This window comes from Etheostoma spectabile, chromosome 1 (assembly GCF_008692095.1).
Source record: "Etheostoma spectabile isolate EspeVRDwgs_2016 chromosome 1, UIUC_Espe_1.0, whole genome shotgun sequence".
NCBI lineage: Eukaryota > Metazoa > Chordata > Actinopteri > Perciformes > Percidae > Etheostoma > Etheostoma spectabile.
Genome location: NC_045733.1, coordinates 15,250,573 through 15,265,416, shown reverse-complemented (window position 1 = coordinate 15,265,416; position 14,844 = coordinate 15,250,573). Strand labels below are relative to the sequence as shown.

The following is a 14,844-nucleotide window of genomic DNA, read 5'->3' as shown; positions in this document are numbered from 1 at the left end:
AACACTGCTACAACACACACTAGTTCACCATAATCTACAAAAAACTACTTCCATGTCCCCTGCAGGTATTCCACAACTGTGCCCTCGTTTAGAAGAAGTCTCCCAGCTAATCCTGCCTTGTACTGACCAATGTTATGTTATCGCTGATGTTATCATTACCTAGCTACTGGGCATGTGCGACTCCCAACAACAACATTAAAGCAATTACCTCCTTTTTTCCCCCAGACATCCTTTACTCTTTCATGGGCCACCTACCTGTTAGCGCGGCACCCTCATATACAGGAGCAAATCTTTACGGAAGTGACGGAGACCCTGGGACCTGGCACAGTTGCCACAGCAGACGATGTCCCTCGTCTGCCTCTCATCAGAGGGCTGGTCAAAGAGACACTCAGGTACAGACTGCATGTATATTTATACTCCTTGAGCTTTTTCTTCTCAGTATCAGCATATAATTTGTCCATTATCTTTCTCTGTGTGGGGCTTTGACTGGTTATCTTAGACTTAAAATTTGTGAGAAGACAAGTATATTGTTCTGTTGAGTAACAGTCTTTGTGCACCCCTGTCTGGAAGCAGGTTTTTTCCAGTTCTGCCTGGCAACGGACGGATAACCCAGGATGACTTGGTGGTGGGCGGATACTTCATCCCCAAAGGGGTAAGACTGATGGAGACATAATAGATGTGAGTCTTCGATTGTGTGCATGTGCTGAAGAAAAAGCATGACCATGAAAGTCAGACAAAAACATTACAGTGGGACCAGATATAATATATCCTGCATTATTCATTCATAGGCCAGCTGTTTTCATTACACAACTGACATTTTTTCTTACTTTGTTAGACTCAGTTGGCCCTTTGTCACTACTCCACATCTTTTGATGAAGAGAACTTTGGTGACGCTTTTAACTTCAGACCCGATCGCTGGATACGGAAAGATTCCACAGATCGTGTCGACAACTTTGGCTCGATTCCCTTTGGCTACGGCATCAGGAGCTGCATCGGCAAGAGAATAGCAGAGTTGGAGATGCATCTAGCTCTCACAAGGGTAGGGAATTAATGAATTAGCTGCACACACATTCTAAATGTGTCTTCAGACACATATACAGTATGTATACTGTATATATATAAGAAAAGTTGTTATTTTTGTGTCATGCATACAACTTTGCCCAGACAGCATGGGCTTAAAAGACACCATAAATTAATACAAGCCAGATCCAGAACGACTTTCACAATTAGATCTTCAGACCTCAGAACACAAATCACTGACATTTACTCTAGAATACTGGATAAATCAGAGTGAATACTATACTCTGTTTTTTAAACAGTCAAAATTGCTGTCTATATCAGGCTATTATGGCTGTAAGCAATCACGAGGGACTAAACCCTGAGAGATGCACACTGTGACGCGCTTGAGATTGTATTGCAATGGTTTTATTCTTCTTCCATCTGTAAAATACACTTAGCACTGCAATTCCAAAATGTAATTGTTACCTGGGGAGTAGAAATAATTGCGTTTATATGGCTCACTGCTGTCAACAAAAGTATTTGCTCCCAGGTTCACCTGCTCTATGTCAAAGACCAAAAGAACCAGGTGCACAGGTGATGCAAACAACATCAATTAGACCATTAACAACATACAATATATGGCTCTTACGTAGGCTTTAGAGACATTTTTTTGCAAACCTAAACACTAAATTAAACAATTACATTTTTTTGCCCAAACCATTTCATGGACAAATTAACATTCTTATTTCATCATAGTATGGTACAAAAAAATACTAATTTTCTAATTCTTCCAAATGACTTAGGTCACACAATCCCTGAATATTTTTGAATTTGCAAACCTCAATGGCCAGAGGAAGCATACCGGCTCCCTGCTGTGCTACTAAAGATCTTTGACTAGATAAACACACAAATGTATTGATAGACAATGATTCATAAAATCTGATTTGTGATTTGTGTCTTTGCTCCTTGTGCAGCTCATTCAAAAGTTCCACATTAGCGTGTCTCCGCTTACTACTGATGTCAAGGCCAAAACCCACGGCCTGCTCTGCCCTGCTGCCCCCATCCACCTGCAGTTCATCGACAGGGAAAACTAGACTCAGACTCCTCTCCATAAGGTCTACTCTACTTTGTTTTTAAAGCACTGATTTTGGTGTCTTACCTCCTCCCTGTTTGTAAGTGAGGAGGACACAAAACTAGTATGGGACCAGTAAAGATAGATTTACAATGTGCATACATGTGTGTTATAATGTGTGCACACACATTAATACATAATCACTTTCCTCTTAAGAAATAACAGTTTAGAATATTTTTAAATTTAAACAAATTCTAAGAAAAATGCTTTTGGCTTTTTTTTTATGTGAAGGGAATTTGATCACCCTGTGAGATAGAACTAAAAAAGGAATTACAAAACAAAAAGAAAATACATATTTCATTGGTTGAAAAAACAATCAACTAATGAAATATGTATTTCTTTACACTTTTTGTGCATTTCCAGCCTTTATTTTTGACAGAACAGCTGAATGTAGAGGGATAGAGGGGGAATGACATGTAGCAAAGGGCCACAGCTTGGAGTCCAACCCGGGCCCGCCGCGTCGAGGAGTAAACCTCTACATATGGACGCCCGCTCTACCAACTGAGCTCTCTGGGCGCCCCTTGCAGAACAGTTTTAGCAAGAGGAAAGAGAGAAGTTGTTGTGCCCAGGGCCGGCCCTGACCAATTTGGTGGCATGGGCAAGATTTTAGCTGGTTGCCAATTCCACTACCAATCACTGTGTGCATACACTCACACAGAAACGCCATAGCTTTATTCAGTATTGATTATAAATGAGTTAAGATGACACTGCATGAACTAAGGTGACAATTTTTGTTTTGTTTTTTTGTTTTTACCATTTATGTGATGTAAGTGATGTGTATTTATGTGACTGATTGAAAAGAAAAAAAAACTTTTGAACAAGTCAACAGGCTGCTGCAACAAGAATTCAATATTTCAAAAAACAAAATGTATAATATTGGGCTTAAAGCATGCATTAACGTTGGACCACTAACTGTGCCTTTCATTGCAGGGAAATGCTATCCAACAGGTAAAAGTGGCTAAATTGATTGATTGATGAAACATTATCATGTCAAACGTAAAACATATCACCTATGTTATTAATATTAATAACACCGGGTCGAAAATTAGTAGAAATATCTTTATCTCTTCATCGTCTTTGTTAAAAGATGTGCTCGACTGTTGACAGAGTCAACAATTAAGTTAATAACACAGTCTCTAGTCTTGTTCCATCTGGACTATTGATCTATGATCTGGTCTAGTGCGTCAAAACAGGAGCTTGTCAAGTGCAGCTTGCCTTGTTCTTTCCTGCCCCACAAGGATTAATGTGGTAGAAATGCATACCAGGCTGTCATGGATGGCAGTAGATGAAAGACTACTATGCAGCCTGATTTTTAAAGAATATTATTACATTACGCAAACCCACCAACGTGTTCTCGCAGCCATTACCTACCAATGATAGACAAGGTTATAATACCAGAATGGTTGTTAGTTATGGCTTTACTCTGCCAACGCCCATAACCAATGCTGTTAAAAAAAAGGTAATGTATAGATCTGTAACATGATAGGACAGCTCCCCCCACCCCCGCATTTATTCCTAATGACAATGTTTAGTTTCAGTTCAAACCTGTTTGATTTGGTTAGTCATTTCTATTGTCTTTGTTTCTTTCTTCACTGGATATAATTCATGCCATGTTACTATTTTCTTTTGTTGTTTTTATAACATGAAAAACATGCTACTGTGCCTTTTGTTTCACAAAATCCAGAAGGTTTTCATTTTTCTAATTCAACAATATACATATTGCTTTTAAATATTTGTTTGTGTTTGTCTTGTGTTGGACCCCATAGTCTTCTACGGTGATGACTGATGGGGATCCTTAATAAACAATAAGCAATAATACATTTGATGTTTTATGTTAGAAACATAACAAAACACTTGACAGAGGTCCAGTGGGGACCAAAACATTAGTTGTATCAATACATTGTAATGCTGAAAAAGAGCAGTGTTTTCTCAAGACTTATATGAAATACAAATACAATCGGAAGAAAGGTATTGTACAAAATACAATATTAAAGAAACTAGTGCTAACAGAAAGATTTATAAATATAATCGAAATAAGAGTGTTGCACAGAAAACTATTACAGAAATGTCAGTGCATTGTGCACAACATAGCTGTATTGAGTTTTTATGAGAAATGGGAACAATCTCTTCTTACCTTATCAGTTAAAACAGGCGGTCCATTGGTGCGGCCTTTTGTGATACAATGCTGTGCTAAGGTCGGGGGGACAGGGGCACTAAATGCTGCATCACTGGACTTGTCTCAGGTGGAGGGGACAGGAACGCTTGACGCTACACGACTGGGCTGTGCTGAGGTGAAGAGGCACTGCCCAGGATTTGTAAGGGTGGTATTAAAATATTTGAAAAGTGCATCTAAAGAGAGAGGAATCGATGTGACCGTTGGTGTTACATCATATTGTTAATTAAAAAGTTGCTGATGGTGAACCCCAGCCAACAATAGCCGCTTTCCGACCTGAGTGATATTTGCAGTTCCTAAAACCAGTTTTTTCTCATGTTCCGACTGGACAAGTTTGGGGACTATAAAGTTCCTCTGACCACAATTCCTGTAACTCTTTCAGCTCCTACTCCAGGGCAGGGTCTTTTCCCTTTTCTGCATAGTGGTGGTTAGATGGCTGTGTTATAATAACAAAAGGTCTTTTCCTATGGCCAATTGGCCAGTGTGAATGCAAATGGTAACCGGTTTTGGGGGACAGTAGTTAATAGAACTGTTTAGAAGTGGACTGTTCCTATACTACATTCTAAGAAGTACTTGGTCAAAAAGAGGGTTACAGCACCTAACATTATACCCTATAACATTGTAAACACAAATATTTTAATGCATGCTGTTGTCTTCTGTATGCAAAACTAATCAATGATAAAGATGCAAAGGCTTATAACTGTTTTTAATTGACCATTAAAAGCAGGGTAAACACTGGTTAAATGTATGTATGGTTTCTTTGTGCAGCATACTGTACTTAAAATGTGCATTTCTCAAAATGATGTAGCACACCTGAATAATCTTTTCAACTTTCCATAATAAATTGAAGGTGGGAATGACCAATGTTAACTTTAGCTATTTATTAAACTAGACTTCTGCACTTCTTCTTGGCTCTGTTCCCGGCCTCAGCTAATCTAGCCTGTGTAATGGGAGTCTTTTACAGATCATTTCAGAGAGAGAGAGCATTCCTATTGACTCCTCTGTGCATGCATAGCCCGTGCAACAGAGAGGGGAGAGGGAAAGCTTCTAGAAGAGGTCTCTTTACACTTCAAATTCTGAAGTTTTTTTGCATTCTATCCACTGCAGCTTTAACAGAATATAGTACTCTTTTTGAGATTAGATCAACCTTTTGATAAAATAAAGATAGGAAGTTTTCAAGGTTTATTAGGTCTTCAATCTTTATCTGATAACAGGGTTTCCCCTATTGCAAGTCTGGAGGCTCACCGGGCTTAAGTAGCCTAAACAATTGGGAATTATTCTTTTTTTTTTTTAGATGTTGGCGTTGTAGAATCTGTCTCATAGATTTTTAAATGTTCTTTTTTTGCGATTTTCTTCCATGATTCCGTCATCACATAAATTGTTGGACTCTACATTAATGTTGCTATAAATCTGTGGCTGGACTCAGATTTCTACACAGGTAGCCTACAGTTTTCCTTCTCATTAAGGTGCCCTGCTGCCCTCTACTTCAACTACGATTAAAGTGCACAAACTGTTAAAAAACGGGTCAGATAAATAATGCATACGTCATTTCCCACACATAAAGATTTCACGATTCACGATTTCACGAGTCCACAGAAAAAGCACGGTAATATCAATGTCAATGCCTGGTAGGTGGTAGGCCTATGCTACAGACCGAGTCCAGACAAGACGATGGATGGTACACGTAATATAGACCACTTTGTGCAGCTGTCCACCTTCCTCTCGCAAAAAAAAATAATACACACCGTCCTCTCGCGATATTTTGCCAACGAGAACACATGCGGAAGTAAATAATCGCCATGGCATGTTAGCTACTGAGAGGGGATAGCAAGTTCAGCGTGGGTGCTCCGTTAAGTTAAACGGATACAATAATTCACAACTTTAGGGTTAGTTGTTTGGACGTTTAGAAATAACAGATTCGCCCAGTTTGCATTTCCATTATAAATACTTCACAAGAGTCAAGGAATCGTGCAGCACGTTTGAGGCCTTGAAATACGCATGCTAGCGCAGCTAAGCTCCCTAACGTTAACGCGGCTATTCAGCTAGCTAACGTTTAGCACCATAGCCAACGACCACTCAAGGGGCTAGCTAATTTCACTAGCTAATGTCGGCTACCCTGTTAAAGAGATAAGTAACGTCACCCCTAGCTAGCGTTAACTCTGGCCGTGGTGGAGGGAAAGTTCGGCTATATCTAAAATGATCATTGAAAACCTCGATGCCTTGAAAACGTGGCTGTCTGAAACCCTCGAGCCTATGTAAGTAACGTTAGTTATTAGCGACTGAGCTGTTACCTCAAATCAACTTTAGCAATTCTAGCTTAGTCTGAGTTACACAAGCTATTGTTAGAAACACAAACAATACACCGAAATGTAAGAGTGACATTCATTGTTGATAATGTTGTATTTTCTGTGCTATTTGTCATTTATATAAGTATTGCTATGTTCGTGTGGTTTATGGCTTTTATCTGCACAATTCCAGCTGTGATGCTGACCCTTCTGCCCTCGCCAAGTATGTTGTTGCTTTGGTGAAGAAAGACAAAAGTGAAAAGGAACTTAAAGCCCTGTGTATAGACCAGTTGGATGTATTTCTCCAGAAAGGTAATTAATCCCCCTGCATCATGGAAGATGTACTTTGCCTGTTTTATTTCATGTATCACGTTATCCAGTGTGCTGTTGTTGTTTATATGTGTATAAATATATAATCTCCAATTAACTTCTTTCAGAGACCCAGTCATTTGTGGATAAGCTGTTTGAAGCCATTAACAACAAAAACTACCTCCCGCAGCCAGAGCAACCATCCTCTCTGATCAAGGTTGAGAAAGATGAGCAGAAAAAAGATGAGGTAATCTTCCCACATTGTCAAGAACATTGGACAACAATTGGAAACTAAAGTATATTGTTGTACCAAACATTATAGAAGGTCTCTCATGTTAGTGGCAACTTTGGATAGAAAACATTTTATTTGAAGTTACTTTTTTCTATGTTTAGACCAACCGTGAAGACGAACGAGAGAAGAAGTTTCCTCGGCGAGTGAATCACAGCCCATCGCAATCAAGCTCACGTTACAGCAGAGATATCAGGTGTGCACAACTGCCTGTTTCAACTTTCTCTTTTTACTTTTTTTTCTTCCACTGATTATCATGTCTTTTTACCCAAACTTCTAGGAGAGGAGATGATCGTAAGAGAGAGGATCGGTCCAGGAAGAGGGAATATGACCGCATTCCACCAAGGAGGGATTCGTACCGTGATCGCTACAATCGCAGGAGAGGTCGCAGTTACAGTCGTAGCCGCAGCCGGAGTTGGAGCAAAGATCACATCCGAGACCGCGACAGAGAAAGGGACAGGGATAGAGACAGGGACAGAGATAGGGATCGAGATCGCAGCAGGAGCCGGTCGCACAGCAGAAATAGGTCTGGAAGCAGGAGTACAGGTAAGAACCTTATCTTGATCTAAAATGATCTAAGGCCGCCTTTACGTGATAACCAGCAGAATCACTTTTTACCACTTTGAACATGTTTTTCTGTGAAGAGAGCAATGACAACACTCTTCTCCATCATGCAGTCTGCTCAAAATGTACTCCATTTCAACTGTGATCCCGTTTGTTGCTGACCTTTTTAAAGTCCGTCCCGTCAGATAAGAGCTGACCAAGAAGCTTGTTGAACACAGATCTATATCTCATGGATTCCTAAGATGGATTTGTCTAATTTAGTGGGTGGGGGGGGGGTTAGCATTATTGAACTGTTCTTGTTTATGCATTATATATAATTTTATGAATTACAATTACTGTATATGATGACTTGTCAACATTGACCCTAGCATTTGTAACTGATGCATTCCAATAGTGATAGCTCTGACAGCTGGTGACAATAACTGGATGGTTTTGATATGGTTCAACTGAAGATAAAAATACCCTGAAAACAATTTTAATGTTTTATAATGTGTAAGTCTAGCTTCTCACTGCTATACATGCCATTTTTTTCTTCTATAATACATAAACATAATTGCTTATTTGCAGAACAAGATCCTGGTAAGTTGAAGTTTGATCATGATCGAGTGGACAGGCCAGAGAGTGGGGATGGCTACACCCCAGCCCTGGTACCCGCTGCAACCACTTCACACTTCCCTGTACCAACACTGAGCAGCACCATTACAGTCATCGCCCCCACACATCATCATAGCAACAATACCACTGAAAGTTGGTCCGACTTCCGCCCTGGGCACCCTGTGGATCGTGGCCTTTTTAATAGGGGTCCACCCCCTCAGCAGAGGAAGCGATGCCGAGACTATGATGGTAAGAAAAGCTGATTTAACATGTTTCCATTAAAAGTATGTAGATTGGCTGTTTCCTTTTGATTTTTTTGTATTTCTGTGTGTGTGTTAGAAAAATGATGATACATACTTTTTCTGATTATTATTAAAGCTGTTTGCATTATACCGATCACTCTAAACAAGATAACCATTGAGCCATTGTCTGTCCTTGTGAAAGGCACAGGATGTTTCTGGGGGCAGAGCTATGGAGCTAGAACAGTGACAGTAACCTGTGGTATTGAAAATAAATGTGAAAAAAATGGCAGAGATAAACAGACTTACTTGAAAGGTAAACTTGAGGAAGACATTGCAGATATGTGGTTTTAACACATCTGTGAGGATACCTGTGGAGGTGCGGTCTCTCACCAGTAGCCTAATGCCAAATTCTATATCTCAATAACAATCAATCTATCTCAATAACACAGGTTACTGTCACTGTTCTAGCTCCTTACAGAGCAGGCAGAGGAGATTTCCAGACTGAATGAGATATCTGACATAAACAAATGAGATCAAACTGACATCAACATGACTTTATATTAACATCCAATTTTTTATAAATAAGCAGCTGTTGAGAGCTTCCAGTTAGGCATTTTCTGTACTATTCTGTAGTGTGGAAACTCTCTCCTTGGGTTCACAAGTAAAAGTGAACTTTGATATAACTTTAGTGGTCTCTGTCTATTCTTGATACTGGGATTATTCCAACAGTGTGTTTGATGTTCTACATGTTTCTGATATCTTTTCCAGAAAAGGGCTTTTGCATGAGAGGGGACATGTGTCCTTTTGACCATGGAAGTGACCCAGTTGTAGTGGAGGATGTCAATTTGCCCAATATGCTGCCCTTCCAACCTCCACCAATCCCAGGTGTGGACCCACCACCGCCCCCAGGTCTTCCACCACCACCACCTCTCATCAACCCCCCACCTGTGAACCTGCGCCCCCCTGTGCCCCCACCGGGCACCCTTCCACCCAGCCTTCCACCTGTTGCAGGTAGGAATTCAGACATTTCTCAGAATTGCTAACTTCCATTCCTCCAAACATTTTATGTTTGAGTTTCTTATAAGTATTATAATAAATAATTTAGTTTTTATAAACATTTTCCACATTGGATTAAATATAAAAGCACCATACAGTGGGATGTGAATAATTACAGATACACGTATAGTTTCTTCAGAATTCCGTTGCTATGCAACAGCTTAGGTCCAAGCCTACATCCTGTCGGCTGTTGCTATTATTGTACGTGGACTATTCTTGGATAATTTCAAACTGTTAAATTTTCTATACAACAAAAGTATGTCTGCAAGCTCACCTGAAAAGTATCTTAAAGTTCCCATGACATGATGCTCTTTGGATGCTTTTACATTGCTGCTCATAAGTTTTGGAACCCATACTGAAGTTGACTATAAAGAGGAATAAAAAATACCTTTTAAAAATTGATCTTAATGCCTTAATTAAAAAAATTAGGAAAAATCCAACTTTTTAAGGACACCAATTTTCTTTGTGAATGAATAACGTATGGTGGTATGTATACTTATGCCCCCTGTATTTTAAGGAAGAACACTTATTTAATTATGATATATTGATCATTCACAAAGAAAATTGGTGTCCTTAAAGGTTGAATTTTTCCAATTTGTTTTTAATTAAAGGAGAAATCAAGTCAATTTCAATATGTAGCTCTGTTTGTAATTTTGGAGTGCTGTCAGTCGAGAGAGAAAAATTAAAACAATTGGCGCTGTCTACACCGTGTTATCCTCCTGTTAGTGTTAGCACCCTACAGGCTTAAACAGGGCAAGTTTTAAACATGTTTTTGGCCTCTAAACAAATGTCATTACAAGTGCCTACATGTGCAGTTTTTCCTTCAAAGTGAACACAGCGAATTTAACAAAGGCATAAAAGCTGTGTTAATTCAGCCAGTGCACATACCTTTGTTTATTTCCTGTTTTCCAGTGAAGTCCACATTAGTCAAAACATGCCTTTCTGTCACAGCTACTGCAGTCAAATTTGCATTGACCAGCTACCACTTTGCTCGTTTGAAAGCCATGATGTCTCCTTCTCATGGGTGGGCCAAATTCCCTGGGCAGAGAAAGGGGAGGTAATCTTGCTCCTTATGACCTCATAAGGGGCAACATACCAGATGGGCCCATCTGAGCTTTCATTTTCTCAAAGGCAGAGCAGGATACCCAGGGTTCTGTTTACACCTATCACAATTTCTAGCCACTGGGGGACGTATGCAGGCTTAGGGAACTCGTATTAATGTTAAAAAAAAAACTCAAAGTGAAACTTTCATGCAATGGGACCTTTTTTAAAAAGAGATGGCAAGAAAATGAGTTACCTACTTTGTCGACAGCTAGAATAATATCCAGTTCAGCACATGTCCAATGCAAAGTAACAAAATTGGTTGTAAAATTGGTTTTGTCTAAACTTCTCCTTCTATAACTGTTTGTTTAACTCTGTCTGACACAGGTCCTCCTCCTCCGCTTCCTCCTCTGCAACCGTCGGGCATGGATGCTCCTCCTAATTCCATGACCAGCTCTGTTCCCACCATTGTCACCTCTGGCATGCGCTCCTCACTTCCCCAGCCCTCAGTGCCACGCTTCAACTCCGGTAATGGTTTTGTCTTTTTGGTGTTACAAATTGTTTTTATATTAGTGCTGTCAGCTAAACGGTTATTAACAGCGTTAAACCAAACCCATTTTTTTTGTCATAAGATCGAAGTTTTTTTTGGCCTAGAAAAACTTTTTAGTTTTTTTTTAGTAAAGGTAGAAAAACCACAACACCGCGCCGGATCTAATTAGACGGGAAACAAAACAGTACACTGCACACATTTGTTTGAGTAGTAACGTTACATTTTGAGTGGATGGCGAGCGCAAAACGCCAAAATGGATGCCAATAACTTTTTTTAAAGTTGCCAAATGGTTCCATCGACAACACCAAAGTGAACTGTGTGTTTTGTTGTTGACTGAGCTATCATCACAGCACGTCCAGTCTGAAATACCACTTAGAGACCCCCGTCAAAGTACTTTTTTTCACCCTTTTATTGATGGACAGTGTAACTTTGTGAGAGAGATTATTTAAGTGTGAATGACTGGTCAATGTGAGAATGTTACGTGTGAAATTGAACACTACAGTATGCTATATGTTTTCAATAAAAAAACATTTGCACATAGCAAGCAATCCACTTTTTCATATTGATAAGAGCATTAAAATGAAAAAAAAATAATGGGATAAAAAGAAATCAAGAGATATTTAGAATATATACAAATGTGTGATTAATTAACTATGACATTACTGCAATTAATCACAATTAAATATTTTAGTTGTTAAAATATATATAAATTACTTTACGTTAGCTTTCTGTTTTTTGAGTTAAAGTATTCTCTCTTTGCTAACCAGACAACTATGAGACCGATGTGTACAATCCTGAGGCTCCCAGCATCACCAATACCTCCAGGCCGATCTACCGCCATCGGGTCAATGCCCAGAGACCCAACCTCATTGGCCTCACAATGGGGGGGGTGGACCATCCACCGAGAGGTATTGTTCACATGAACTGAACTATTTTTATTTCAGTAGATTGTCTTAAAACATCCATGTACTTTATAGTCTGCTTAGTACTTTGGCCAATGTGATGAACTGTTGTTGCTTCACAAACAAGGAGAATACCACTGTTCAGTTCATGCTACTGTATTTGTGCTGTCTGTTTAAAAGTCTTGCTCAAGAGTTGTGATCTCTTTTTGAGTGGTGTGCCCTGTAGTCAGTGTTTGTTTCTCACCAGACAAGATCCCAAACAACAGCATGAGGATCGTTATGGAATCTGATTCAAGGAAGAGGCCACCTGTCTCCCATGATGGAGGCCTCCCCTCCAAGAAACATTGGTTTGATAAGTAAGATGCCTTTTTCCTGTAGTAGAAAAAAAAGTAAAAGTCACATTATGCCTTTTAACCCAGTTAAGCACCTTTGACAGAGGCATGTTTGAAACCGCACTTGTTGAGTTGTTTAACAATTTATCTTCTCCATCCAGACCCAACTTTAACAAACCCAACCACCAGGGCTTCCACAAAAGAATCCCATTCTCTCCCAACACCAAGCTGCTGGTTCGACAAATTCCCCCCGAGCTCAACAACATCAGCAAACTCAATGAACATTTCAGCAAGTTTGGCACCATTGTTAACCTACAGGTTAGTCCCTCTGTGATGCTTTAGATAGGAAAATCACAACTTTGATGATTAGTAGTCAAATGATATGTAAAAAAAAAATAGGTAACTAATAATAATTTATAATATAACTAAGACACTGTACACATATTGTATAAATCAATCCTAATGTTTTGTTTCAATTGTTTATTGTGTACTGTCTGAAAATTTGGACACATTTTATTTTGATCTTTCAAAATCTTCAATCTGAAAAAACAGTAATCAGTATTATTATTTGTAACAGTTGTGGCTTAACCAAATTAGGGTAAAGCCAGCAAAAATTACAGGAGAAACTATAGGTTAAAAAAAGTTTTGTAAAGTCTAAAATCAGAGCCACCTAGAAGCATCCTTTAAAATTAAAAACTACCTACCTTCTTCCAAACACTGTTATGCACTGTTTGTTGAAGGATAGTTACTGTGACAGTATAAAGTTTTAAAAAAAGAAAGAAAAAGAAATCATCTAGTGTTACTTGCAGGTTTACAGCATGTGTGCAATCCTGTAATATAACTCTCACATTACCATTTTTTATTTCTTTTGTCAGGTGGCCTTCCAGAATGACCCAGAGGGGGCACTGATCCAGTTTTCCTCTCCAGACGAGGCCAAGCGGGCTATGCAAAGTACAGAAGCTGTTCTCAACAACCGCTTCATCAGGGTGCACTGGTTTCGGGACGACGGAAGTGATGGACAGAGCCAGTCTCAATCACAGCAGCAGCAGCCCCAGCCACAGCCAGCTATGGTAAAAGTTAATTTTAAATCTGTTACTCTTAACGTGGTTATTATAAAAAAAACAATTGCCATAACACCAACACAAAATATTGCTAGTGTTCACCTTGGTCAATATTTCCAGTAAGATGCACTTGTGAATAACAAGTTGATTTTATGCAATTCTTGAAACCAGTTAAATTCCATTTAACTATTTACATTTTTATCATGCAAAAGATGTTTTTTAGAACTTCATAAAAAAAAATGCAGTGTTGAATTACAAAAAATAAATTACCGTTCAATTATCGTTATTGAGGTACAGTAAATTGTGCAATTTATCGTTATTTTGACTTCAGGTCGCATCGTGCAGCCCTAATTTGAGATTTTTCTTTTTGGTAAAAGAATATAATTTTGAGTGACTCACTTTATTTTTTAAGAAAACGTGCTGCCGTTTTAGGACATTTTTGTAATGAACCTGAAGGACTATCATTGCTGGGGTATTGTACCACTGCTAGTGGATAACTTAAAAAATATCATACAACATCTTACCACCACCAGTTCATAGGGCCCTATTTTACACAGGTGAAAAGACAAGTGCAAAATGGTGGGTCTTGGGCACACGGACTGCATTGGCATCTCCACGGACACCGTGTGATTTTGGTTCATGTAGGTGCAGCAGGGCAAAATGCAAATGGACTGGGTGGTGGCAGCATCATGGTTTGGGCCTGCTTTTCTTCAGCAGGGACAGGGAAGATGGTTAAAATTGAGGGGAAGATGGATGCAGCCAAATACAGGACCATTCTGGATGAAAACCTGTTGGAGTCTGCAAAAGACCTGAAACTGGGACGGAGATTTATCTTCCAACAAGACAATGATCCCAAACATACAGCAAAATCTACAAAGGAATGGTTCACAAATAAACGTATCCAGGTGTTAGAATGGCCAAGTCAAAGTCCAGACCTGAATCCAATCTTTAGAGAATTGAAACTGAAAACTGCTGTTCACAAACGCTCTCCATCCAACCTCACTGAGCTTGAGCTGTTCTGCAAGGAAGAATGGGCAAGAATTTCAGTCTCTTGATGTGCAAAACTGATAGAGACATACCCCAAGCGACTTGCAGCTGTAATCGCAGCAAAAGGTGGCTCTACAAAGTATTAACGCAAGGGGGCCGAAAAATTTTGCACGCACCACTTTTCAGTTTTTTATTTGCTAAAAAAAGTTTAAAATATCCAATAGATTTCGTTCCACTTCACAATTGTGTCCCACTTGTTGGTGATTCTTGACAAACATTTTTTTTTTAATATCTTTATGTTTGAAGCCTGAAATGTGTCAAAAGGTTG

General features: G+C 39.2%; 2 protein-coding genes across 3 annotated transcripts in view; both read left to right on the top strand.

The window, feature by feature from the left end:
• cyp27c1 (cytochrome P450, family 27, subfamily C, polypeptide 1) overlaps window positions 1–4,801 on the top strand; it is a 12,715-nt gene extending 7,914 nt beyond the window's left edge. The window contains exons 6-9 of the mRNA XM_032501432.1: window positions 226–392; window positions 574–652; window positions 836–1,039; window positions 1,974–4,801. Coding sequence (XP_032357323.1) covers window positions 226–392; window positions 574–652; window positions 836–1,039; window positions 1,974–2,093 — 570 coding nt within the window. The 3' untranslated portion in view covers window positions 2,094–4,801. The remainder of the gene's footprint in view (window positions 1–225; window positions 393–573; window positions 653–835; window positions 1,040–1,973) is intronic.
• A 1,270-nt stretch (window positions 4,802–6,071) lies between these two features.
• Window positions 6,072–14,844, top strand: part of rbm26 (RNA binding motif protein 26) — a 14,224-nt gene continuing 5,451 nt past the window's right edge. The window contains exons 1-12 of one of the 2 annotated variants that reach the window (XM_032499465.1): window positions 6,072–6,559; window positions 6,783–6,901; window positions 7,027–7,145; window positions 7,292–7,383; window positions 7,468–7,733; window positions 8,319–8,594; window positions 9,356–9,598; window positions 11,072–11,212; window positions 12,002–12,142; window positions 12,384–12,492; window positions 12,630–12,786; window positions 13,344–13,538. In XM_032499465.1, coding sequence (XP_032355356.1) covers window positions 6,501–6,559; window positions 6,783–6,901; window positions 7,027–7,145; window positions 7,292–7,383; window positions 7,468–7,733; window positions 8,319–8,594; window positions 9,356–9,598; window positions 11,072–11,212; window positions 12,002–12,142; window positions 12,384–12,492; window positions 12,630–12,786; window positions 13,344–13,538 — 1,917 coding nt within the window. In that variant the 5' untranslated portion in view covers window positions 6,072–6,500. The remainder of the gene's footprint in view (window positions 6,560–6,782; window positions 6,902–7,026; window positions 7,146–7,291; window positions 7,384–7,467; window positions 7,734–8,318; window positions 8,595–9,355; window positions 9,599–11,071; window positions 11,213–12,001; window positions 12,143–12,383; window positions 12,493–12,629; window positions 12,787–13,343; window positions 13,539–14,844) is intronic. The other variant, XM_032499511.1, reaches the window with a different exon arrangement.